Source organism: Thunnus thynnus, chromosome 16 (assembly GCF_963924715.1).
Source record: "Thunnus thynnus chromosome 16, fThuThy2.1, whole genome shotgun sequence".
Taxonomy (NCBI): Eukaryota; Metazoa; Chordata; class Actinopteri; order Scombriformes; family Scombridae; genus Thunnus; species Thunnus thynnus.
The window spans coordinates 12,837,309-12,864,888 of NC_089532.1; the positions used below are offsets into that span (position 1 = coordinate 12,837,309).

At 41.3% G+C, this 27,580-nt stretch overlaps 1 protein-coding gene across 1 annotated transcript in view; it reads right to left on the reverse strand.

Annotated features, from left to right (window-relative positions):
• dph6 (diphthamine biosynthesis 6) overlaps positions 1-27,580 on the reverse strand; it is a 58,903-nt gene that overhangs the window by 3,526 nt on the left and 27,797 nt on the right. Inside the window, exons 9-14 of the mRNA XM_067614251.1 lie at positions 25,907-26,057; positions 25,321-25,446; positions 23,604-23,733; positions 23,278-23,452; positions 7,552-7,800; positions 2,176-2,566 (exon numbers count right to left, since the gene is read on the reverse strand). Of these exons, the coding sequence (XP_067470352.1) occupies positions 2,176-2,566; positions 7,552-7,800; positions 23,278-23,452; positions 23,604-23,733; positions 25,321-25,446; positions 25,907-26,057 (1,222 nt within the window). The remainder of the gene's footprint in view (positions 1-2,175; positions 2,567-7,551; positions 7,801-23,277; positions 23,453-23,603; positions 23,734-25,320; positions 25,447-25,906; positions 26,058-27,580) is intronic.

Consider the following 27,580-nt stretch of genomic DNA (forward strand, 5'->3'; position numbering starts at 1 on the left):
TAAACCATCTACCCGAGAGGACCAGCCATTATTCTGCTTCACGGCGAACACACAGGGAGCTGAAAAGGCTGCTGTTAAATCTCTGTGTTTTCAAAACCAAACCATTACTAATGCCCACACCACCCTTTTATGCTAAACATCCACCATTTTTGTTTGAACTGATTAATATCTAAATATTGTAAGCCTAAGTGAATAGAAGGTGGGGTGTCAGTGAAGGCTGTGGTGAAAAGGAGAGAAAGGAGGGGGGGTTCCTGCAAGGAATGGCTGATGCCTGCTGGGCTTTTGGGGCTTTTAAGCAGTGGCCAAGGCCCAGAGCCAGTGGTTTTTAGTTGTGCTACACTGACTTCCAAACTGGTCAAATTAACCGGTAAACGAGGTGGTAATTAGCAAGTGTTGGCTCATGAAAATTGTTCATTTAGTCCAAGGAAAATGCACAAAGAGGCTGAGGGGCTGGGTGTGTTCAGTGGCGCCACAGAGAAAGGGAAGACTTCCTTGTCTTTCTCTAAGTGTTGGAAGCAACCTTATGTCTATGTTTGTTTAAGTCTTGAGTATTTGGAAGCAAAGAAATCAAAACCTGTTTCATTTTTATGCATAAAGTGTAAAATAATGGACTTAACTTACCATCATTTTTTTCTATAAAAATGTCACATGACCCTATTTATGTCCTTTGCTAAAAGTTGAGGGAGTTGCGGGGGCCTATCTTCTAGAGAAGCTCTCTATCGTAAGTAACGAGTTGAGACAAGATGTTTAAAGGTTTCATTTGGAGCATATGTCATGTCTATCAGCTGTGAATCCCAACGCAAGTAACCGAAGGAGGGGGTGTGCAGTCACATTTTGCTCCAGCGTTGTTGTCTGTCTGTTCGCTGACAGCAGCAGTTGTGAGGCTGTGACTGCTAGCGCCAGAGGTGTTACTTTTCCTCCTTTGACTTTTTGGATTCATCACCCAATGAGCATAGGCTGTGACCCATAAAGACGCCCACGGGTCAGCTTCCAGGGCTCGGTTGTGCGTGCAGGGTAAGGTAACAGATTCCAACTCAATGATGAGTCAGTAAATGGTTTAAGGGAAGCAGTCTGTACAGTCCATAATCAAAGAAACACACATTTCAAGGGTGAAGATCTAGGTTGATTTTGCTCCAGTTAACCAATGACCCAGTAACACACTTAATGGTTTCTATAAAATAAAAAAAGAAAAAACAGGGTTTTTTTTTAATGCAATTTGATTTCCATTGCACCAAACATATATTTAGCATTTATTTGACATATCTACAGTACTAAATATCTATTCTATCCATTATTAACTCTCCTCGATTATTACGTTAAATATAAAATTTATATTTGAGCCTTTTGTAAGGAGATTCCTCCTGATTGCTAAATCCTCTTTCTCTACTATTGTGGATAATGAAAGAAATAAATTACATGCATCATATATCACGCAACAATGTTGAATAACAATTACATCATTAGGTAACAAAACAAACAGCGCCATTTGTCTGTCATGTATATCAACACATTTTCTAAACAGATCAACCGTTTTCCCATTCATCACTGGTAACCGTAATTTCTCGTTCTCAAAAAGATGAGTTATGTCAAAGCTAAAAATGACAGTAAGATGGCTGGTTTGGCAAAGATTCAAAAATGTTAATTGACTGCTGCAGTGATGACTTGACAACTGAGCCTGTGTGATCGATGTGCTCCTCGCCCTTTTCCCTGTGAGAGAACATCTCTCAGGATAAAACAAATACCGTTCTACATTTGCCTTGATGAGAACCTACAATCCTGGGAGCAGGAGATGGTGGCATATAAAAGTGTAATGATGACAAAAGACTGTGCCAGCTGCTTGGGTTACTGTACACGGTGCAGACACAACAAATGACTTACAATAATTAAACACAGGAAGAAGTGGAGATCCTCTGGAGAGACTGCTTCCTAGAATACTTTATGGAGTTTATTTAACTAATGTCAGCTCACACTCTCTTTGAAAAGACAGTGCAGAGAGAGACAGGCTGTCACTTTGTTTCCATTAAGTAGAGATGTTGAGCTTAACTTGCAAGAGCAGTGTATCTCAGAAGTGTTGCCTTCGACAGAATAAGTTATTTAGGATAAATCCTCTTAATGAGTATAAATATTAAAATTCAAATCCTTGTGTAGTGTCTTAACTGAGATACTGTGACATACCTTTAACGATGTGCTGTGTCAGTGAATGGTCGCACTTGTAGAACACCCTGGCACACAGTGGCACAAGCTCAGCATCCATCTTCTTCATGGCTTTTTTTAATGTAGTGCCAATTGCTTCTGTAATATCCTTTGCATCATCGGTGACCTCGCAGGCAGGGCCGGGCACAGTCAGGCAAAGGGAGAGCGAAGCACTAGAGCTGTCAGCAGATATTACGGTGTGGCACTCTATGGATCCACACGCCACCTTTGTAGTCATGTAACAGGAGGTCCTTTGGCTGGGGTCATCCTGGATAGCTGTTACATGGAGCTCAACGGCAGCATCCCTGGGTAAGGCAGGTACCACGACAACCAGTAATGGAGGAGGTTTGATCTCAGGCTCCAAAAACATGTCCTGAAATGCAGACAGATGGTATTCAAATGAACTGGTTGGCAAATAATACACTGTGTTGCGCCACACACTACAATCAAATGTATGGCCCTCCTGCTGAGATACACTCTGTGCTTTCTGACCACAAACACTACGCCATCAACATTAAACATTATTGTAAATCACATCATAAAAATTCTACCACACAGCACTAAGAAAAGGCTTTTTACTTGACAGACTGACAGGCTATCAATTAATGTGAGATTGTGAGGTGACCCTCGGTAATGATAGTGTACAAACAATTGAGACAGAATCCATAGTGCTTGTAGCCACCCTAAATAAAATGCACAAAAGCACTCACTGTAAGCTACATCGCTAACATGACAGGTCCTATCCAAGATGACTTCTCACCTTTCTAAGAAGATCATTCACAACATGCTATGGCGGTTTCAACAAACACATTTAGTGGGAAAACTGCCTCAATTTTATCCACAGAGCCAAAATTTCTTTATGTTTTTTTTTCTCCGCTAGACCGAGGGCCATTAGCAGTAACAAAATGTCTTGGAGCAGTGCTACAATGTGGCCCTCTAATAATACTTGGCTGTGGCTTCATCTGCTAATGGGAGAGAAATGAGTGTTTTATATAACCGTCATTTCAGTCAGAGTCGATAGGGCAAAAACACTTAACCCCCTTTTCAATTTGCTGGATCAATTTTCATCCACTTACACCCCACTTCGTAAGTGCAGAATAATAACAGGTTACTTACATTTTATTTTGATATTCACTCGCAAAAAAAAAAAAAAAAGAAGAGAGAAATCATTGACAAGAGCAGACGACGGCCTCTTTGTCCCTTCAACAGACGAAGACGTCATGACCCAATCCGCCAGATTCACTGAAGCAGCACTTACCTTCAGATTAAACTTTCGCAAACACTTAATTGTGTATCAACAGCTGACCTCTTGCCTTGGAGAATGAAAAAAAAAAAAAAGAAAATCAAAAGATCTACTGTCCTGAATGAGTATGTGTGCAGGGGTTAGGTTAATATTTCTTTACTTTTGTAGAGAGCCCAGTTTGCAGTGATCAACAAACAACAATCATAAGAGCAGGGAACAATAGCCGTGTCAGCACGGACCTCTTAGCATGTCAGACAAAGTGACAGCACACATACTTGTCCTATGCTTTGATAAATGTTATATTAGCACTTCTGGCACAGGCTAGGTATTCTCCTAGAGGGAACTGCTCCTGCTTGTCAATAGTGATTGAACATGGAACAGAGAGTGGGGACTGAGGAGAGAAGTGACAGGACAGGGGGTCTTGCTCAGCCAGGCTTAAAGGCCACCCTGCAGGCCTTGAACGCTGAGTTACTATACCCAACCGACCATCCACAAGGAGATCAGGGGACTTCAGTGCTGTGCTCCAGCCGCTGGCAGGACTTTATTGTCACGGCACAGTTGCTGACTTTTTGTCAGAGCTGTCGGACAAGGTTACATCAGTCCCTTTGTTTCTTTATTAATGTATCCACCAAAATGTTACATTCGGTGGGAAGTTTGTTCAGCAGTTTTGTGGAACTAAATGTGCAAAAGGTGCATTACTATGTGTGTGTATATGTCCACATGTCGTATGTGTGTATATGTCTCAGACGTGACTCTAGTCAGACTTCCATTACAGTGTGCTTCCCCACTAGAGGAGCGAGAGTGGGAACACTGGCTGACATCCCAACCTGACCAGAGATCATTTATTAAATTAATCCAATAAAATACAAACTTTGATATATGGTGGAGCTGAGTGCTGGAGTGGCAAGTTGGGAGCGCAGGCGGGAGGCAGAGTGAGGGCTCTTTTCCGCTCTACACCAGCCACTTAACACAATCCATCTCATTACTTCATCCCACTTCAGTTCCAGGGCATGCAGCCATTCCCCCAGTGCTCTCTCACTCCATAGGCAGCAGGTAAACCCATGAAGTCTGGATCTGCTGCGCTCAGCTCTCCACACTGATGGGGTGTGACCTGCCTCTCCTTATGTTTGTTTTCTTTCTCCCCACTTTCCTCCCTCTAACTCATGTCCATGCGCCTGGAGTGTGTGGCGGGTTGGAGGGCCGAGAGGCGTGAAAGCCGAACGGTAAACACGGTAATAAGGAAGTGGTGTAAAGGCGGGGAACAGCGGGGAGCTGATGGGACTGCACTGCTTAGCCAGTTCCCCTACATTTCCTGCCCAGCGGGACGCCTTCAGCATGTGGCTCTATGTCTCAGCACTTACTGTAGTGCTGTCAGTCTGCTATAATATCCCTTCCCATTTACCCCTTCATTCGCTCACTTTTCTTAAAAATCCACTTTCCATCTCATCAGACTGTTTGTGTAAATGAAACACACAAGGCCATGTCAGTGGGGTGAGGAAAAGTTTAAGGGCATGAGGCCATTACAAAACTATGGCAGAAGCCAATGCATCCCAGTTAAAAAAAAGCAGGCAAGCAAGCAGGAGAGAAGTTGTGTAAAAAGGGCTTACTGTGGTAAACAGGGAGGAAACCCTCCACACTGCAAATTCATTACTATTAAATTCTGTTTATTGCCATTTAAAACTAATCATCTCTTTTTAAATATTTTCTACATTTCTAAAATAACCTGGTGTGCATGAAAAGTGCATGTAAAAAAAAAAAAAAAAAAAATATTTTCAACCTTAAACCTGCTTAATTATTTTTTTTTTACATTTTGACATGTTTTCAAGACCTGTTATTGCTAGAGAAAGGGACGTCTGTTTAACATGTATTGACTTATCACATCAGCATCTCACTATTCATCAAACCGTCTGCACACACACTTGCATGCACACAGACAAACAGGCTCTTTGTGGTTTAATGCACCGTAAATACAATTTCACACTTGTAGCGACTCCAGTATGCTCCCAATTAACCCTGCAAGCTTCTTCATCCACCTGATTAGAGAAATTATCAACGCACAACAACAACATGGCCCTGTGGCTTCACAGACGTTCTAGGCACTGGTGTTTTCCATCGTAAAAAATGCACTTCGCAGGTATTGTGTCTGGAAATACACCGAAAAGTATACCATTTATATTTTTGTAAATAAAAGCAATCCATGAAAAAAAAACACATATTACATGTTGTGCTGATAATTTTTAAATCTCACTAAGATGCATTATAAGGAACAGATGTCAGCATTCTTGGAAAAAGCGGAAAAAATCTGATTATGTGTAAATGGCAAATATTGCTTAAATCTCCTCAAGTCTAAATAAAATGCATTTTATGTATTTAAGTAGGTAACAAGGCATATTTAATAACATTTTCCCCCTTTCTGGGAGACACCTTCTAACTTCTATTTCAAAAAGGGGCTGTATAAATTTAAGATTACTAAACTTCTTACTCATAAGGTCACCACTATTTGAATTGCTTGTATGTGGGAAGACATCACCTGAGAAAGCTGCCTGTAACTAAAGCAAGACTCTTTTTGCAAGTGCCAACTGGTAGAAAAAAAAGTTATTTCTGCTCTCTGTGGGAGTTGTGTTATCGGTGTTTGACCCGAGTTAAAGATTCCAATTACAGTCAGTTCAAATGAGCACCGGTGCTTTGTATAATCCCCACCCAAGGGAGAGAGCATTTCACCTAGTTTAGGATGAAACAGTAACCCCCCCAACCACAGCCTTCTCCTTATCTTCCTTCAGCCGCACTTTATACATCTGTACTTGAAGTAGAAGAGAGGGTGAAAGTGTGAGGGCCGAGCTGGGAAGTCACACTAAAAAGATCTGCCTCACAGACAAAGAGGTCAGGTTAGGAACCCACCACCTAAGCCAGCTCTATTCTCATCTGTTTACAGCCAACACACCCTGAGCTGTCAATTAGAGGTACTTAACTTGGCAATCACTTGAAAATAAAACATGGTCTCCTGGTGACAATCCTGGGTCAGCCAAATGAATATTTTTGATTGTTCTGACACACCAAATTGACGCACAACAGATGGAGGTGTTGTCCATCCTCAGTGGCCTCTGACATGAACCTAGTCTTGTCACCTCCCAAAGCTTTGCTCAGAGTTAGCTCTGTTATCTGAACGACCCAATCTGCATGCTAAATTGATTCTTTTCAGATTTCTATTTCACTGTAAGTTATGATAACGCAAAATGTGTCAAATAAATTAACAAATACACACCTCTTGCTCTTGATTGAGATATGCTGAAACGTGGTATTTGAGGATACTATTACTGGCAAGAAACACATCTTGGATTTTATATATTGCTAGACATTTAAGGAACTGACACAAAGCTGACATCCTCTCTCCAGTCTTGAACATTGTTCACCACTGCACAGATCCACATGTTGGAGGTGGGCTGCTCTGCTGCCTCTGTCCCTTAGGCCCTATTCCCATGGCAAGAAAGATTACTGTGGGAGGAGAAGGGCTGCCAGGGGAGACTGGTGCCCCTATTAGACGTATGGAGCAAGGGTTGTAAGCCGGGGTGGGTGGAATGGAGGGAAGGATGGAGGGAGGTGGCAGGAAAGAGGGGTGGAGAGGGGGATAAGCTGCTCTGAGAGTTGAACGGAGCTCCAAAATGGTGTGTGGGGGCAAAGGATTAGGGAGGCTCTGAGGAAGACATCTGCTTCTGTGCCAAGCTCCACATTATCAAAGACACCAGCGTTTCCCACATCATCAACTTTTCATGAGCGCACTCACTGGTAAATATCAGTCGCAGCGGCTTGGGTCTCAGGGGGGCAGAGAGGGGTGAGGAACTTTCCCTTATTTCACAACTATAAAACACAATACTGAAAGGCCTCTGAAAAACTTGCATATCATATCAAGTTTCTCTTCTTTTACTTATTCATTGACGCATGGATTCCACTGTCTTTTAATCCATTAAACATGTGTTCATCCTATGTGGGTGTAATATTGTATTATGAGTATGATCAATATTTCCTCTGCATCTATAATAAAACAGCCAGAAACGGCTCTACTCCTTAACCAGTAGCATATGTTTCATAAACAAAAATCTCACCCCACAGTGACTGACCTTCTCTTCCTCTGCAGCCTTGAGCATGCTCTCCCAGACGGCCCTGATGATGGGGATGTGTTGGTGTCTCGTGGTGTAGCAGTGGGCCTGGACAACATGAGGTAGAGTCAAGCTGCTGATCACGGCCTCCAGAACCTTCTTTACATAGCTGAAAGACAAGTGAGCCTGAGTCCTGGTGCCAGCCTTCACCAACTGCATGGTACAGGGGACCAAAGCGATCTGGCCTGCACAGAACACCGAATCATCAACCTGGGGAAGAGAAGACACAAGAAAAACACGGCATAAATATCAATGTTGGTTTTGGTATGGTTAAAAAACAGGTGTGGACTACCTGCCACCCTAGTCCAATGCTTAAACTTATTTATGTTACACACACAAACGGACCCATGAGCAAAATGCATAAAACTCTCTACTAAGTTAACCCATTGCTTTTCATTCAATTACAGCATTTCAGAGAACTGTTCTGCTGCTGTGGTGATGATGATGATGATTGCCACAGTTGCTACTCTTGAGGTTGAGAAATTTTGTGCAGTGTATTATCAAGACTGGATAATACATTGATTACATTTGAACAAACAACAAAACTGCTGTCTGCCCTCAGATTTATATTAACTCATGTAAGTAAAAATATAAGAATGTTTAATTAGACAATTATGAACGTTAACATTAAGTTGTTAATTAGCCATAAACAATGAAAGAAAAAAGTCTCCCAACTCCAAAATGAGTTTTGTAAAAAAAAAAGAAAGTACAATATTCATCAGAGGTGCTATAATCAAATTAACATTAATTATAAGTGTATGTTTGAGTAGCAGTGCATTAATTAACAAGGTCCACCTCTCCCGTTTTTCAGCATCTTATCACCAACAATTCTCATTTAACAGTTCTAAAACTAGCAGGTGTTCTGTGAAAAGCCTGTCAATGTATCTCAGTGACACCAGTGTTATTTATAAGCATAATTAACCGTGTGATAATAAGCTCAATTCTTTGTTAAATACCTCTGTTACAATGAAGCTTCCTGCATAATGAAATCTGAAGAAAATCTATCTGTTTAATGCAGAGAGACGAGTAGGGATGAGGAGTGGCATTAAGGAGGTCAGGTCTTTAGAGACCCTGTAGCTCAGCAGTGTTTGAGGCTGGATGGTATTAGTACTGGACACTAGCTCCTAGTCAATGCAAATAGCTGCTTGTGACATGCTGATAATTGCTGGCCAACTCAGGGACCCTGGAGCTCATGCAGATCTCTGGGGAGGATCAAAAAGTCCTGAATCAATTGATACACGGCCTGAGACAAGGTCCTTTACTTATTAGCAAAGACACAGCCAGGGGTATCGTGTTTCACAGAGATTACCGGGTGAAAGTGGACCAGATGTATTACCTAAGATTTAGCACCTCCTAAACCAAACTCTTCTCACCCATTTCAAACAAACCCTTCCTTTTCGTACTTGGTTCAGTTTGATTGCCTCACCAAAGCCTACACAGATGGTGGTAGGCCATGACACAACTTGTTCAAAGGAGGAAAAATAGAATACTGAATATTTTCCCTTTCCTGGAGTGTATTAGATGTGTCTTATATGGGATACTAGCAGAAAAGGATGTTAGCCACACATCTGTTTAGCTAGAGAGCGGACATGGCTGTGGCTATTTCCATAATCAGATGGGTTTGCCATGATCCCCAGCTCTTGTGTTCACTTGTCAACTTTGATGAATCTTCTGCTTCCATCTCTGCTGCTCCGAATTACTGGGACAGCAGAGGAGACAAGAGATGGAAGGAAGACGAGGAAGACGGGTGCAAGTGAGTGAGGGGGAAGAAAGGGAGGAGATAAGGCCCTCACTGCTTTCAACCAGTTGGATCAATCACCGGATCATTTACCTGCAAGCACAATCTGCCAGAGCGCCTGCATTACTATGTCTGCCTAACATAAAAGCCAGATTCCCACACATCAACAACAAATTGTCATTGGCATTCCATTTATGAGCCATCAAATGCCATCATATCCACTTCAACAAAGAAGGGCTCCATCAGGTTGGACGGGTGGCCAGAATCTTTTAACAAGCTCGTCCCCATGAAAAGATTTCACTCCATTTTGAATTCATAAAGGCCGGCTACCATTTGTCGATTTCAATATCAAAAGGGGCTAGCACAGGGCCCCTTGACTGTTAAAGGCAGACTCCCATAGCTTCTACCAAGCAGGTGTGTGATGATCAATTATTAAGGATCCTGCTCTGGTTACTCTTAGTGGGAGGTGGAATTGGGGATTTGGGGGTTTTGTGGTGGTGGGGGCACATCTTTCTGTGGTGAACCTGGTTGGGGGAGAGACAGAGGAGAAGGGAGAGCGAATACTATTTACATAAAATTAACAGTTCAAAAGAATGAGTTCACACACCAATCAAACTTGTTAATTGACTGTCAGTGGTGTGTCCCTGAATATACAACACAACTACATTATTCATCTTAGGCCTTGACAGGGAAGACAGTCCAATTTGCATGGGCGTTCTAAACGTGATCAACAACCACAATGCCACATGCATTTTTAATAGCCCAGAGATGGGATCCTTTAATATTCATAAGGGTCAAACAATTGCATATGACATTAAACTTTCTATAACAAGATAAGTATTTTTTCAAATGCTAGCCTTAGCAGTCTAAATGGCCCACAGAGGAAAGAGAGGATGTGCTGTATTACAGTGTGCACAGTGAATCAATACTACATGCTGATGTTGGTTTATTTCTGTTCAACTGCTTCTTAATAATATATGATATTTGCTGCTATAATTTAAAATATTTCCAGACATTGTAGTTTTTAGTATCTGCATGTTGAGGTGAAAATTAATAATCATCATTATATACTATATCAGTGTGTCACTGAAGGCATACAATACCTATTTATGGGCAATTTGGACAAAATTAATATCATGATGATTACCAAAGTAGTATCTTATTATCAATATTTGACGACCTTTGCAAAATTAAGTAAAATATTAGTTAAACTCTTTACCCCACTTAGTCAATTAGTAAAATGTTTTTTGGAGATGGAGAGACGATAAGCAGTAATATTGAGGTATTCCTCTGCTCTAACAGTAAATTCTACTTTTTTCGACACAAACCTCAACTGAAACATTTTTTTTCAACAGTCCCTAAACCAAACAAGCTTATCTCAACAACGGATGTGATCATAACACACATGCTAAGTATTAATTAAGCTGTATTTTTGCTTCATGCTTTATTGACCTTTATTTCATGGCTAAAACACCATCCCTTTTCTAATAAAGCCCATGACATGTCAAAAGGTCACCAACCCCAAAGACATTCTCCCTCTCCATCTCTGTGAGCTGCAGACAGTAACATATATGTAAATGTACTCAGGGAGCGCCAGGCTGTATCCGCTGTCAAGCATTAACGGTGTCTCGTTTCGGGATGGTGTGTCTGAGGTGTTTCTAATTGCAGTTTTTTGTCAAAGAGCTTCCAGAGATGACCAGACAGTGCTAGACTATATTCACATTGGTGTTGGAGCCCTCTGGGCCCCCATCTTGTTGAAGAGGTCTCTGAGTGTCATTAGCAGAGATTTGCAATGGTATAGTTGAACTGGGCTGGCCTGGATAAAATGACCTGGTATTGACGAACAGTCAGGTTTTTCTGCCTGGTTCCAAGGACAGAGAGAGGTGGAAAACTGCTCCACCGCTCCTATCAGATATGCTAATGGTCACATTTCTCCCCATTGAGACCTCATGCATAATTTAACCAGGAAAATGATAATACAAAATGTGTAAAATAGGTTAAATTAATATGGTGTAACTTTTCCCTTATACAAGGACACATGTAACCAAGCTACAGGGACAGTGGTAGTATGAAACAGCTACAGGGTGGCCAATTAAATGCAAAATAAAATTAATATTTGTAATATCTTTTCATTGAGTATTGTTTACAGCCTCACCATGGAGTAAAGGTAGAGTGCATCTTCAGAGCTCCAGGCAAGGCTTTCCACCCCATGGCTAAAACTTTTCAAAGATTATTTTTGAACGTCGTACGCCTTTATCTGATGGTTTATAGAGAATATAGACAAAATGTTAAAGGAGCATGACTAGTGCCAGCACTAAATCAGATTCAAACACAGGATGTTGCATTTACAAAGTATGTGCCAACTAAATTTTAATATGATACATAAACTCTAATTTACTTTAAATAGAGCACTCTTTGGTTTACTTTTTAATCCCTTATGGAACATTCTTAATGTGTCAAATTTCCAAATTTCTGTGTTGACTTTTCTCTTTAGTAATTTCCTTTCTTTCCTGAATATTTTAGGGTTGGCAAATAGCCCAAAATAGTTCAAAATGTAGGGATCAAAAAACTGAGGTTGAAGTTTTGTTGAATGTATTTAAGTGCATATATTATTTCTGCTTTTTGGCGGGGATTTGATATGCAACGACTGTTTAATCCTTGTGTGCTGGATGGCAGTTTGTCAGGGATGTGTGCCGTGATTTCATCTTGAACTGGCTTCAAGTCTGTGGGGCTCTTTCAGCATTAGTGCATTCAAAGCAGATCACGTCTGGGAGTGGGAAATGATAAGAGATGGGCTCATGTTGTGCTGCGCCCTGAGGAAATCCTGCTTCTTCTGACACCTCATTTCTACAAATACAAACCTTTCAGGAGAACCACAACCTTTCTCCCCTCTACAGAATCTCTCCCCATGTTAGGCTTCTCATTTAAGGCTTCATGGGAAGGGGGAGGGAGATATTTGCCTTTTTTATTCCCTCCTCTTTTTTTCTACTATCTATTTTTTTTCTTCCTGTTTGTGCTCCAGTTTGAGCCTAACCCCTGTATGCTCAACTGTCACACAAAATCAGTGTTACTTAAACGGCGACATAAATAGCTGTATGAAGTGCACAAAGAAAGGCAAGTATAGGGCATTTCTGTATGCACTCTCTCAGGTCTAAAACTGCACATTTACTCAGAAAACAAACCATAAGCATATGCCCCAAACACATAGTTATTACACTGACAAATTTAGAAGAATACTCAAAATTATAGAACTGTAATGAGCCATTGTTGAGGCAACGTGTGGTCAGTCTGAGCCAGGGACACTGGCCTTTCCCCAACCCCCCATGTTTTCTAGGCGTATGTGTATTTTTCAATTCTTCCTGTATGTCTGCCCTCGACATGCCCACTCCATAGACACTGAACCGTGTGGAAGAGTAACACTGTCATGTCAGCTCTGGTCAACTTTATGCTGGTCAGGAGCTGCCGCTCAGTACTATAACCAAGGTCAGGGGAGCCTGACTGCTGGATGCTCAAGGAGACACATCTGAATGCCAACAGGCATGAACAAACAAATAAATAAATAACTTATCCATCATGAAAAAAAGTTATTTTTACAATAAAATACAACCAGTTTTGATCAAAATGTTTGTGTTTTCTTCTTGTGTAAATGTACTGTAATGTACTGTAAAATTAATAAATATGATAAAATCAAACATTACAAATACTGCTGCTATGGAATTACTGTGCCACACCAGAGCTGGGCTGTGGATGAAGAGTGATGGAGGGGCATGGTTTTTCATTGCGTTAGGCAAAATGCCCTGCTGTCTTCAACTGTCCCGACCTCACATTTTTTGACAAATTGGTTGTGAGGCTTTTACGACTGATGCACATATCGCAAAAATCATTTCTGCCAAGCTTCCTCTATGACCTGCCCGTGGGACATGACAAGCCCCTCCATGCATCGCTCTATCAAACCGAATCTTTCCAGGACAATGCAAATTATGACAAATTCCATCATCCTGCATTATGCGCTTTCCTGCTAATCTCCCTAATTCGAGAGAATCGGGGAGGGTCTTGCTGTTTCAGCTGAGGGGCATGTTGTCTGATTGAATGATGCTGAAACTGCAACCCTCAACCCCCGTTATCTCTTCCTTCCCAGCTGTGACCACCTCGTCTCTTCTGTCTTTTCATATTTTTCCTTTTTTTTTTTTTTTTGAAACTACGTCTCTTAGTCTGGCTGGTAATAGAAGCACCAACCTAACCTGGACATAAAGGAATTATGTCAAAAAAGTGCTGTGGCAGTAGTGGTGTAACTGTCAGTAGTGGTGAAGAAAAGTAAGTCTGTGTGTTTGCAATATGAAGGACGGGACCATAGTGTGAAATGTCTAATCTGTATCAGTCAATATAAATGCCAAAGAAAAATCAGCCTGTGATCAAGGGACATGAAGTCCTCTGCGTTCACATCCAAAACTTCCAGTTTAAACACACACAAACCCTCTCTTCACTGCACTGTTGCTACACTATTACTTGTAAGGGATAAAACACATAGTTCAGTATTCACAATTAAAGGGTGAATAGCAGACAAACAAAGAATGAAAGGCTGAGTGAACAAGACAGTGCAACAAAATGCAGAGGGGGGCAAAAAGAGATGTAGTCCCATCTCGTCTCAACAGATGGCAGTATGGCTGCATTAAAAAGGCAGCTGGAGTATCAGCAATGCTGCACATGTGAAGTCTACTCAAACCATGGACAGGCTGGCTAGACAGCATTGAAGTCTCCTTGGATTTTCTTCTTTTCCTTTTTTTTTTGGGGGGGGGGGGGGAGTCAAAATGTTCACATAAATAAGCCACAAATTCCAACACTGAAATGCAGGAATATGGATGAAGGAAAATTAGTGAAAAATTATAAAAATGGTGTGACAAATTGTTTGTGGGTTTCATTGCAATATCTACAAGTGTTTTTTTAATCAATAAATACTGAAAAATCAAATCTAGCTGGAACGTGTAAATGCAAAGATTAATAGTAAAAACTGATTGAGAAAAGAAAGATTTTTTTATATTTACTTTTGTGTTAATAACAATGTTTTTTTATTTTACTGTAAATGTGCACCAGAGATAATAATACTCTATAAAGCAAACTGATAAAATACAATGTGCTGAAAAATGTACTGTATTCCCACTGAAAAATATACCAAATATTAACATTTTTTGTCAGTACATCAAATTCAACTCAATAAATTTTGCCATGTGGAAAATATTGTGTACTCTATATTATATTGACTGAACTCCTACCCTGAACATCTCAACTTCATTACATTACTTAGAGCCATGGGGCCTGACATCCCCTTACATAATAAATCTATAATATCAATAATAAATATATATTAAAAGTGAACATGCTGATATGTCCGCATAAAAAAAACGGACGCTGTATATTATTCATCTCCAGCGGTTTTTACCTCAGTAAAGCGTGCTTTGATGACAATGGCATTTGAAAAATGAATGACCCAGGTTAAAAGTTACTACTCAGAAGAATTGCTCTATGTGAAATTTATGATGAAGCGAGTGGCCAAAAGTAAATGGAATGTAAACGCTAATCTTTTCTGAGTCATCTGTTGTACTGCTAATAAAATCCCCTTACTAAATGAAGACAAAATGGCAATGCTGGCATACTGTTGCATGTGAATGTAATAATCATTTCTAACCAGAGGCAGCGACTGCCACTTTTAATGTGTGCAACTTAGAACTGCAGGAATAGGAGCATAATAATCATAGAAATCATCTATAATAGCAGTTTCCTAAAATACACAAACTAAAGCGCAGTGCTGTATAACACAGTCAGAAGGTGCATCTGCTGCAGTAACAAGCCATCTCTAACAGCTTCTCAGTCTGAGTTGGTGACAATTAGTGTTACAAACCCTGTATTTGTTGGTAACATGTCAATCATGTTGTTCCTCTTTGTTGCTACATTCATCCTGTGTGAAGAATACATTCTATAAATAAGATGCTAGACAGTGTTATTAAATTCTGTTAGGCAAATATCTATATATCAAAAATATAAAAGCAAAATGCAGTTATTTTTTGTGCCTTAGCTAAATTTAATTCTCTCACTGCTTGATTCCTGTGTCTATTGTGTTTCAATAAAAGATTTGGGAAAAGACTGAAATGTACTTTTCTCTCCTAATACTGTTGCCTATTAGTGTCTGTATGTCACCACAATTGCATGTGTGAGCGCTGGCCCCTGTATTGTTCTGTCTGTATTTGCCACACATGTGTATATTTCACAAGGAGCATCTTCAAGACCCTCCCTAACCGCGTGTATTTTGTGTGTGTGTGTGTGTGTGTGTGTGTGTAGGCCCAGTCAGCTATGCCCTCTCGTCACTGCAGGGGGAAAAAACACACCCGGGCAGCTCTGAATATAGTGGCTAGTTACCATAGTAATGGGATGGTCATACGTCTCTCCTCTCTCAGACAGTGATGGGAGTGGACAGGACACGCCGCTATGCTTTTTATCTATGCATTTGGTATTCAGTTATTTCATTCCACAAATAAAAAGCCAAGCCACTCCACCTCTCGTTTTTCTGTATTCAAATAGAGGGGTGAAATGGGAAGTAAATAGTTGGATATGGGGTAATAATTCACACATGGGACTACAAATAATTGATGTGTTTTGACTGAGTGTTTGTGATTGCAATTGTAATAGCGCAAGTGTCTTGGCAGATATCTGCGGTGGTGGGATCTTTACATGACGCTTTTCAGATGCCTTCTTGATGTCTCTGAACCATTCACCCCTTCGCTGCTCATCAGCAGTGACAAAGTGAGAAGCAAACAAGCATGCACACGCGCATACACACACACAAACACACACACACACACAGACACTCATGTGGCATGTGGTTTTCTCAAATTAAAAAGCAAAGCCTACCATTTATCAAATAAAATCATATTCATACATCATAACTGATTACATTAATCTACATTTCATTAAATATTCTAGTACATTCTACCCATATAGCCATAAATACAACTGCATACTGTAATGCTTTTTACACAGAGTATAGTTATATAATTTGCAAATCTGCAAAGGTGACAGACTTGCACAAGAAGGATGCTGTCCATTAACTAGTGACAACAGTGGTACGTGTCTATCTGCACGTACATGTCTGAGTGTACAAATACACACAAGACATGTATATATTCATATGTATATCTCTAATATTCAGTATGTTTGTCTGTACAGTATGTGCAGTGAAAGAGGGACGATGGCAGCGGCTATCCTGCCCTTGCTTCCTATGGCTTGTTGATATGAACCAAGGCAGTCAGGCACCAATAATACATGAAGAGCTGTTCAAAGGCAATTAGGATCAGTTGTCAGGGCAGGGCCCATTAATGAGTGGGAGTGTGGCAGGGGCCGGGGCAGAGGCACAGCGCCGGCGTACGCGACTGCCTGAGAGCCGATGCACTCAGACAGATCCAGTCCTTCCCCTGTCCTCGCCTGGTACAAGCTGATACCAGCCTGTGCCCACGTGGTGCTGCAGGAGCAGCAGCGCAGGATAATGTAGCGAAGCGATGCTCTGACTCCCGAAAACGACTACTGCCATGACAGGTCAGCTTCCACGTGGTCACAGCGGGAGAGAAAAGGGGGGATGTGGAGTGGGTGGAGATAGGATTGGGAGTAACATAATTATCCCTGCTGCCGTCTACCACTTCCCATAAAACTGCCCCCCCCTCATCAGATTAAAAAAGGTGGTCTGAATTGACCTCTCACATATAGCTGTACACATTTAGAGCACTGTTCCAGGCTGGAGCTAGGACCGTGTGTCAACGCATATATATGTCTTAGGGTGTGGGACTGTATTAGAAGTGAGAGAAGGAATTCCTGTTCACATTATAGCATGCAAGACTGAGAGTATGCATGCATGTTGTGGTTACACGCATGCATACATCTCAGTGTTAGAAAACACTTGTCAACAATAGATATGGATCTATTATGATGTTATGAGATAATGTGTTTATGCTCAATTGCCCATTTTGCTTGTCTTTCCGTAATCTTTATGTATCTGCGTGTCACTGAGTGTGGTTTGAATGCCATATACCTGTCCTGTCAGTCATGTCTACAGTGTGTCACCCGTGACTCATTTTAATGACCAAACCAGTTTACCTTGTCATACAGCCAGGGCCTATCACAAAGAGCACACAGGTGTATTTGTGTGTCTTTGTAATACCTGGCCTCAGGGCGTACAGCCGACATGCCATTGTGGTAAGGTCTTACTGGGTTTGATCAGTGTGTTTCTTGTGTGTCCAGTTCAAGTGAAGACAGTTGACCCCAGAGTTTGGGTAGGATGAGTAAAACCTACAGAGACAGACTTAGGTGATGTACAGAGACAGGAACTGAATCAATGCTCGCTGGGGAAAGGCTCTGAGGTGAAGCCCGACTGTCAGTCAAAACCTCTCTGACTCTCTCCAGACAAAAGGTTCAACTCATTGCACACAATTCAGGCATTCAGAAAAGGAAACAGCCAGCCTATTCTACTAGTGCTTTCAGTGAAATGCAAAGAAAAAACAAATCTGTGTTAACATCTTCCGCTGCAACTAGGAGCAAGTAACTACACGTGCAGAGGAACAACATAGTTTTTTAAGTAGCTTTCAATCTCCCGACTGCTCAAACCACTGAGCCTTCAAGACCTAATTTTTCATCGACTCAATTACTCGACAACTGTTCCCCTCCTGGCCCCACCCCTTCCTCCCTGCCTCATCTCACCCCTCCTCCTTGGTTGGAGGTGATCATTTGTTCTTTTATTGAAGTTGATAACATCCCTTGCATTGTCTGAGTGTGCACGCCAGAGAGCCGCCCCTACTGTTCTAGCCTCCAGCGTTTCGTATTATTGGTGCATTATTTCACGCATGCCCTCCTCTTTTATCAAGCGCTTTTGAAGTAATATTAATAGACTAGAAAATTGAGACATTTATGAAGTATGGGCCGTGTTTATGAAAAAATCCATAAAGTATGACAGGGGAGAGGTGAGATAAAAGCAAGGTTTTAATAGATTATGGCAAACAGGGGAAAGGCGTCAGATGCTGACAGGCACCTCCTCCGAGATCCCTCATATTTTATGGGATTAATTTTGTTGTATTAGAAATGAAGTTAAACGTCCTAATTAATCTGTTCGTGCTGCATGAATACCTCCCCAAACGCAGATGCACGCACACACTGTTTTTGGCTAATTACTCTTCTGTGGTAATTGAGGTAGATGTAGTCTCTAGATGTAGGCTGAGGAAGATTTTTGGGGAGGTGGGGGTGATGTTTGATGAGCTGGGGGGTGAGGGGGGTTGTTGAATTGTGCATGTTGGCTCTTTTACAGTAGTGAAACATTCTGGGTGAGAACAACAAACCATAAAACTAAAGCACTTAGCCTAATTTCTGCTATTCATCACTAAAATTTTTTGCTTTCTCACTCACCACACTCACTCCTATTTAGCCGTCAACCCTTTGATTACTCACCATCAAGAGCTGTACTGGCGGGGCTGCTATCTTCATAAACTCATCATATACCATTTGTTCTCCTATGACATTTCCTAATAAAAAACACTGTAATATATGTGTATGTTACTTTTTAAAACACAGATGGAAAATACCTTAAAACATGCATATTATGTTGGGTACTCTTGTAAGTCAGTGGTCTAAGATGCATACCGTGCAACCACAACATCCATGTTTCAATTTAGTTTGGGGATCCTTATTACATGTCATCCCCGTCTCCCTCATCTTATGTTTCCTGTCACTCTCAACTGTTAATTATCTTAAAAAACATTACAAATATTGTTTGATAATTTACTGTCTAAAATTTGTTGGTTGGAATAAACCAAATGAAAATGCGGCTTCAAACAAGCACAGAAAACTTTTTCCTGTGATCTTCTTTTAGTCATTCTCGTGTCCTTGCTCTGGCTCTATATGGGTGGCCCAACCTCACTATGACTCAGCGTGACCTCTGAACCCCTCATCAAGAGGGTCAGAAAAAGTTCAGATCATTGTTTTTAGACATTTAGACTCCTGTAGGAAGATTATTCAAATGCTACCATGCGCCCCAGTACACTCCTCCCTTTGACACTAATTGGCAACGTCAGATCCACTTTCCTGCTGATGCCTCACAGTCCACTTTGACAATTTTCAAAATCCAATGCAAATCCTATCGCAGGCTTGTGCACGACAGTCTTCCACAATATTGACTGTCACTCACAATTAGGGCAATGGGAAAGGGGTTAGTGTTCACAAGCAACCTGAGGCTAGCGTAGTCAGCTCCCCAAACACGCCCCGCAGAATGTGATCAGTGAGTATAATTTCCCAGCAAATATCCCAGGGGTGAGCCACTTACCTTAACAGGAAAGAGGAGATGTTTAACAACCATTCAACTGATAGTCTCTCTATTCAGACCTGGTTTGGCTATTGTGTTTGCCTCTGTAAATGTGACTCCAAAGGGAATGTGACAGAACAGGCAGCATTAATTTAAATATATGTGGAAAAATCCAGCAGTTTTAGACTCCTGTTGTTAACTCTGACTTCAGTAAATGATAGGTCAATTTTTTCCATCTGGCAACTCATAAGCTTAATCGTCTGTTATTAGTACAAATGGATTTCTGTAGAAAAATGTGGATCATTGCTGGCTAAAGAACACATGATCTTTTTTTTTGCTGCTATTATGTTAATGCAATAGAATTGTTTAAAAGCTCCTTCTAAGAAACAACTGACAGAAAACACAGTAATAACTTTTATTTCTTTTAAAAGCATGCCATTACTCGGCTTTTGTTGTAATGAGAGAATTTGTTTTGATATTTTGCGACAAAAAAAAAGATGTCTGAGAGCATCTTTTATTTGTTTCAATGATAATAAAACAGCAAAACTTCTTATATCTTAATTAGATTATGCAAATTGTGTCTAAAACAAATGACAGCTAAATTTGCATTTGATCTCTGATAAATAAGACGGAAAAACAAAACAATTAGTGGCAACAAGTTTGATACTACCACACCCACGAATGATATATGGGGAATGCAACCTCCAAACACATGTCAATCAGGTGCGGGACTAATATGCAATAACGTAAAAACAAAGCATAAATTAAATCAATTTAGTCTTTGTAGCTTGCGGCTTTTACTTATACTGCTGCAATATCATACATTAACATACAATACACCAAGAGGCCCCCAGCTTTGACATCATAAAGGTTAACTAATTCTTCAAATCAAGTTAGATCTGAATCTGTCAGCTTGCTAGGCCAAGCCGACATTCAGTCAGCTTGCCATTCCCGAGAGCTGAAGCTGAGACATGACAAGCCGGGCAGACAGATGAATAGATGGATGGAGTTTGAAGGTCCAGCATCCATCACCTGCCAATCTCTGATACCGTCCCTCTCTACCTCCACCAGTACAAACCCTCATTGTGGAGACCTACTGTAGTCAAATCCTGCAGGGCCAGAGTGCCATGTCCTGTCAGAAGCCATGTGCTGTCTCTCAAAACACTGGTCACTTGTCAAAAGAATACATTGTTCCCAATAGAGCTGGACAATGGTCAGTTTATAACCCTACTTAACCACACATTTAAATGGTTAGCATCACTAGGTTTTGTCAGAGTAACAAATTATAAAGTAAATAATTTACCGGAATAATTCATCAAAGGCTACTCTCATTTGCCATCTCCTCCAATCACACAAATCTCCTCAGCTGGACAAAACTGATTACATACTCTGGACATAATTAAGATCACAAATTCATCCTTTAATCATTTCAAGTTCATCAACCCCTTTCAACCCCTTTGTATAACCAGATCCTTCTTTTAATTTCTAATTCTTTTCCACAGACAGCGAACGTGGAGGCCTCCTGGTTATTTGGTCTCAGAGAGCAGCTATTCTGTCTCTGCTGTTGCCAGAACCCTGTCGCCATGGTGTCACACAGCAACAGTCACCAAGGAAAATTGTCATTAAGATGGAGTCAACGTGGTACTGGTGAAAGGAGGGGTGGCACTGCGTGCTTGCTCACAGCGAGGGGGTAATTGTATCAATATGTAAAAATCTCTAGCTGTACTGAAGAGTTGTTAATACATTTTTGATCAAATTAAGTCATTGTAGCGTGGAGGAGGAGCAGACACACTGAGAGACGACGCAGGGGTCGTATGAAGCGCTGCACGCAGCTTTGAGCAAGCAAACTCCTCTCATTGTTTTCTCAAATTGCTTTGGATATGAATGATCATTAGAGGAGTGAGAGATTAGACTGTTTTCCAGAGGCAATAGCACATGCCCACAGCTGACTTCAATTTCATGTCTCAATGAGACTCCATTGAGGAAATCAAACACTGCTGGCATGTTAAAAGCAAACCTGACTCTGTAGGTTACATCTCAGGAATCCAAACTGCTCAAGATCCTGTGAGCTTCAGTGACACACTGGTGAGATATGCCGTCAAGCTCTAAACGAATGGCTAATCCACACATGTTCTCACTCATAGGCGGATTTGGCTTGAGGATCAAGGACAGTGTGGAGGAGATGGACACTATCCTTGTTGACAGTACCTTGACAAGTGTAATCCCATATAATACACACTGGGTAAACAAAACACCAAGCCAACCGTGCAACCACGGCCCACACTTCCTCTGCTCTGCCTTTGAATTCAACATTCTTGCTGGGTTTTAAACAATATGAAAGAAGTTCGATTTGTAGCTTTACAAACAAGTGCAAAAATGAATACATACTAGGGTTGGGCCAATGGACGATGCCATCGACATCGCCAGTGGCTAACAGTCATCCACCTCTGAGCCTTCTTCTATCATAACATGGTGATTTAAACCCCCATTGGAATTACAAAAAGACAAAAAAAGCCAGATTAGCGAAGTGGTACCTTTTTTAGCGAACAAGTTGGTCGCTGCCATAATGCATGGTGATTGCCACTGTCAAATATCTGCTCACATTTGCTGGGATGACAGCCATTTTTTGTTTGTTTGTTTGTTTATTTGTTTTTAATTCACTGGTATATTCTGTAGTTGCATCACTATGACTAGTATTTAAAATACTTTTTTAACATCATATGATCTATGATGTATGATCATACCTCCTTAATGAGGTAGCTTAAGCATAGGTTATAGGGAGGAAAAGTAAGGAAAGACAACATGAGTAGGTGAGGATGGGCTGTAAATGGGCTCAAATTTGCAAAAAATAGAAATAGTAATTAATATCCAACATAATACATATAAAGAGTATATGTATGTACTCAACAACAATATCATCGTCCATCACGATGTTTCACTGTGGACATTGTCATAGGCCAATTTGGTAGACATAGCCCAACCTTAATACATACTGCCCACTATAATGGGGGTGCATGTTTACATGTATACATAAAAGTAGTAATGAGAACAAACTATCACGCATGTATCTATTAATAAACAGATACAACGGAGCCACACAGAAGAAGTAATGCACATAATCTGAGACATTTCAATTGCTTTGTAAGAGTCAAGTACAACAAAGCATCATAAGAATCACCAGCGAGATTCATTATTCATTCATTCATTCATTCACCGCTCATCAGATAAATCCTTGGTATTCCTCCATTAATCCAATACTTACCTTCTTAAAGTGATCATTTCAATTGCCAAACCAGTAATGTGGAAAACAGAAAAGACAACAGGATGTGCTGTTAAGGATATCCTTTGACAGGACAGTAGAGCTTAAATGAGTATTTGAATAATTAGTAAATCAACACAAAATTATTATACTATCTTGATTAAATTGATCCATCGTAAAGATACTCATAATTTTCCTTTTTCTAAACAATAGATTCATTGATAATGAAATTTATCGTTAGTTGCCTATGCATGAAGATTTAGGCTTTCTTAAGCAAATACATCCTTTATTGCTACCACCAAATTCTACCTCACCCACCACCAGCACCACCTCTCCCTGTTGTGGGCCTTGGAGCCTTACCCTGAAGGCCTGGCTGTAGGGCCCAATGTTGGCTGGAGCCCAGTGGGACAGGCTCTGGACATGCAGGGCCTCTCTCTGGTGGAAGCAGCCATTCTCCAGGGGCTCAGTCCAGTCATGGAGCAGACAGTCCATCTGCAGCAGCTGACCAGCAGGTAGAGGAGCCTGGACACACACCCTATAAAAGGAAAAAAGGGGAAATATGGAGTGAATGTTTGAATGGAGAATAGAACTAATACAGAAAAGCCAACGCTTTAGAGTTTAAATAATACGAAGATGTTCCCTTAGAAGAAAGAGGGAGAGGTTTGTATGTGTGTTTACACTTTTACCTGGCTGGAGGGTTTGTGCCAAAATGTTTTTTGTAGACTGTGTTGAGTGCACCAAAGTCTTCCATCTTCCTCACATACAGGTGGACGAGGATAATGTCCTTCATCTTCCAGCCTCTGCTGTCCAACTCACCTGGACACAAACAGCACTTTATAAATCACTCAACTGAAACATGCTGTCCTGTAAATTACCTATTAAATCACCTACCACCTCACCTTGGCTAAGCTAACTTATGCATATTTGGCAAATGATGTTATGCAAATAACCACATATAATTAAGCCTGCAGAGTAAGGAAAACAATATACTAAATGCAACCCAAATTTGGCATGTTCACACACACAAAATGTTAGGTTTGAGACCAAAAAGAAGTGTTTCATTGGGTAATCTATAAACTTATCATAGTTTAGGCATTTTTTTAATTCTTATTTTGAAGATACAGTGTTCAAGTTTTATCTAATGTAACTGGCAGGGTTACCATCGAACAAATACTCCAAGAGTAACTGTTAAGTTTAAACTGTCAGGGTTAGAGCTGTGCTATATCTACCAATATAGCCAATCTGTTCAAACAGTCATTTGAACACTATCCCCCTTGTAGTTAAGAGGTGGATAGTTTGGAAGTTTTTGCCTGACATTGAAATCCACTGAAACTGCTTTAAAGTGGTAATGGTGTTTGTCCCCTTCTGTAAAATGCAGTCTGATGACAAAGTATGCGTGCACATCGCAGGCTTTGGATGCAAACGCAGGCACAAGGGCTCAAAGCACAGCCTTTCTCCCTACAATCATTTGAAAGAGCTTCAAGTTTGTTTTTCCTTTGCCAACACTAGCGTCTCAGACTACTTCGCCCTCATACAAAGAGGTTCTTCATTAAATATTAACTTGTTTAATATTGTCTCTGCACTGTGAAGGCTGTTCAGCCGAGCACCACGATAAACATTAAATATGCTTTTCATCTTTCGCTCCTCTTTCTCCATCAAAAAAGAGAAAGAGAGAAAAAAAAGAGACTGAGATACACTGTAAAAGCGTACACTTTTAAACTTCTGCAGGGCAAAAAAACGATAACCCACCCAACATGACTGCACTCTGTGTGGGTGTGTTTAAAAAGTGGCTTGGTTTGGGTTAATTTGAAGTGCTTGTCCTTGTTTGGTGGCCAGCTTGCTATTCCATTCTTGTGATGGACGGAGTCTCTGACACACAGGGCTTTTCCTGCTGGGTTGTCAAGCACTTTTGAATAAGGAACGACTTCTTAAGCTTTGCCACACCGCCTCATGTGTGTTCAGCTAACACAGCAAGGAGAAAGAAAGACACCCAGGGGACAAAGAAGTTTTCCCCATATGCTTCTTTCTTTTTTTACGGCTTAAGTAAGGAGTGTAGCATAGCAAGCCCTACAGAAATGCTTTTACTGAGCTGTTTAAATCACTCCTGGACAAAGGAATTATGTATCATCCCCCCCTTGATCATATCAAAGATCACATTTTTATTTGATCGAAGAGAACATGACTTATTAAAGGTTAGTTTACTTGTGTGTGTGTGTGTCGTTCTGTGGGCCTTTTGCTTCTGCGATTTCAGAGGCAAAAAAAAGAATTTTCTAGTAGACCCTTGTGTTTTTACTGAGCGCGGAGATATTTAAAAGCATGTCCACAGCTCTGATACCCCATGTTCAAAAATGTTCACTCTCTTGCTCAATACTTTCGTTCTCTCTTTCTTTCACTTTCCCTTACTTTGCAACTGTATGAAAGCTGCGGATGTCTGGCCCTGGATCCCGGATTCTTGGTTCTGAAGCCCGCTGATGCCAGAGATCCACTGATAGCCTCTAGTGCTTCTAAGTGAGCAGGATGGAGGGAGATCTGCAGGAAGAGATACAATACCATGAAGAGGAAGAGGGTTAACAGCTCTGGAATTGAACAACTAATTTGTACTGCTTGATCTAGACTTTTGGAAGGATGTCATTTTTTTTTGTTTTTTTCTTAATTGATAATCAGGGCATATGCTGTATAAGAGGTAATTTTCAAAACATCATGTATACATGGCTTGTGTCAAAGAAGAAATGAATTCAGAGACTGTCACAAATACACTGCTGAAATGACAGCTCTTGTCAAACAATCACTCAGAAATACTAGCATCATGATGCTGGCCGCATGACACAGATTCAGGGAGCACACACCACACACAGATATCATCTGACACACCCACACATGCACGCACGCGCACGCACACACACACACACACACACACAGACCACAGACATAAATACGTACTCGTGCATGCATGTCAGCGCACGCATGTCTCACAATAAATGAATCTCACCGTGGCCCCGCTGACAACTAAGGTCACAATCTGATGTAAATTCTTGGTGGTTGTCTTCAGCTTGATCAGCATATTCCACCTCCTCAGTCATCTTGTCAATGGCGCTCTGGCAAGGACAACTACCATGGGGCAAAGCTCTCGCCACCACATCCTGCAATAAAGCACCACAGGGAATACATCAGGCCAAACGCCCACCAAAGAGCGCAGAGCCTTTTGCAAAGACAGACAAAACGCTGTATAATTAGCCAACCTTTTCAATGCCCCACCGAGTGGGCTGTGTGTGTCAGTCTTTCACGACAAGGGCCCAGACACACATAACTTCAAGGTGAATGAATATGAAACAACATGCTAACATATTCGCGGTTCAGGCGAGTAGGGAGTGGTGTGTTCTGATACTGTAGATTCAATCATGCTGGCTGTCAGTCAAAACTCGTGACTGGATGTGTGAGACATGTTTTGGATTTCACCAGGTTTTTTTTCTTCTGTTTACTTATACTTCGCCTCTACACACACTACTTCTTTAAATAACAAATCATTACCATTCTCTAAGGCATATATATTACCTGCCAGTTCCTGCTGGGGCGTCACGCGTTTAAATACATATTTCATATTTCCTCAACGCCCCCCTCACCCTGCCCAACACTCATTCACCCCCCTCATCTGCTGTCAACTGCATTAGGCCATATGATAATCAAATTAATTATACTTCAGCCCCTCTCTCCTAGCCAGCATGAAAAATAGCTTGACTAGCATTAACGGAGGGCAAATGATGGTGGTCCATCCCCACCCCCTGAGCCCGGTGCAGTTTCCTCTAGTGCTGGTGTCACCGCAGATCTGTCACCCTGACGAGAAGAGTTTCAGAAGGCTGAACGAGGGCAGGTTCTCCCCTGGTTGCCCACCCCCCCCTCCACTCCACTCCCCTCCCATCGCAGGCCCTGGATCTCCCTGCTCTTCCCCCAGCAACCTAGGGGGGGCTAAAGGGGCTGTGGGAGCATGTGTGTGTGTGTGTGTTTGTGTGATGGGGGTGGGAGCAGCCATGTGGGTAGTGAAAAAATATATAGCTTTAGGGAGTGAGGCTGCAGGGTCACTGAGGTTGTGGGATGGGGGTATGTTTTCTGTCCATAACAACCCCAGCCCCCCACCCGACATGAAGATACACATACACGAGGCTACAAATAGGAACACACGCTCTCTTGCACACAAACAAACACAAACTCAAATGTACACATTATTGTGTGATGTGCAAAGAAAACACACGTGCAAATCCCATGATTTACCCCGGAGACCTGCACAGCTTCAGGCTAATAGCATCCCTCAGTGTAACCCTTCTCCTCTTAATTCGCTGCCGCAAACACGACGACATTCAAGCAGCACCTCCTGTCGCCAGGCACATTCGTCAGCTAGTAGGTGTCTTATTAAACCTGACAATTTGAATGAGATTAATTAAAAACACACATAAATGAGGTCATTGTCTTCATCGCAGCTTTCTGACAATTATTTAAGGATCCTTAAGTTGTCAGTCTTCACAGGGAAAGTAAAATGTTCCAAAGTGTCATCCTTCCAGTCTGTCGAAGCCCCATCGAGCTCCTTCTGATATACCAAAAGCCAATCCCTACTGCTTCCCCGCAACCCCCGCCTGTGTCCGCTTAGCCAGCTACCTGAATGCAAAGCGCC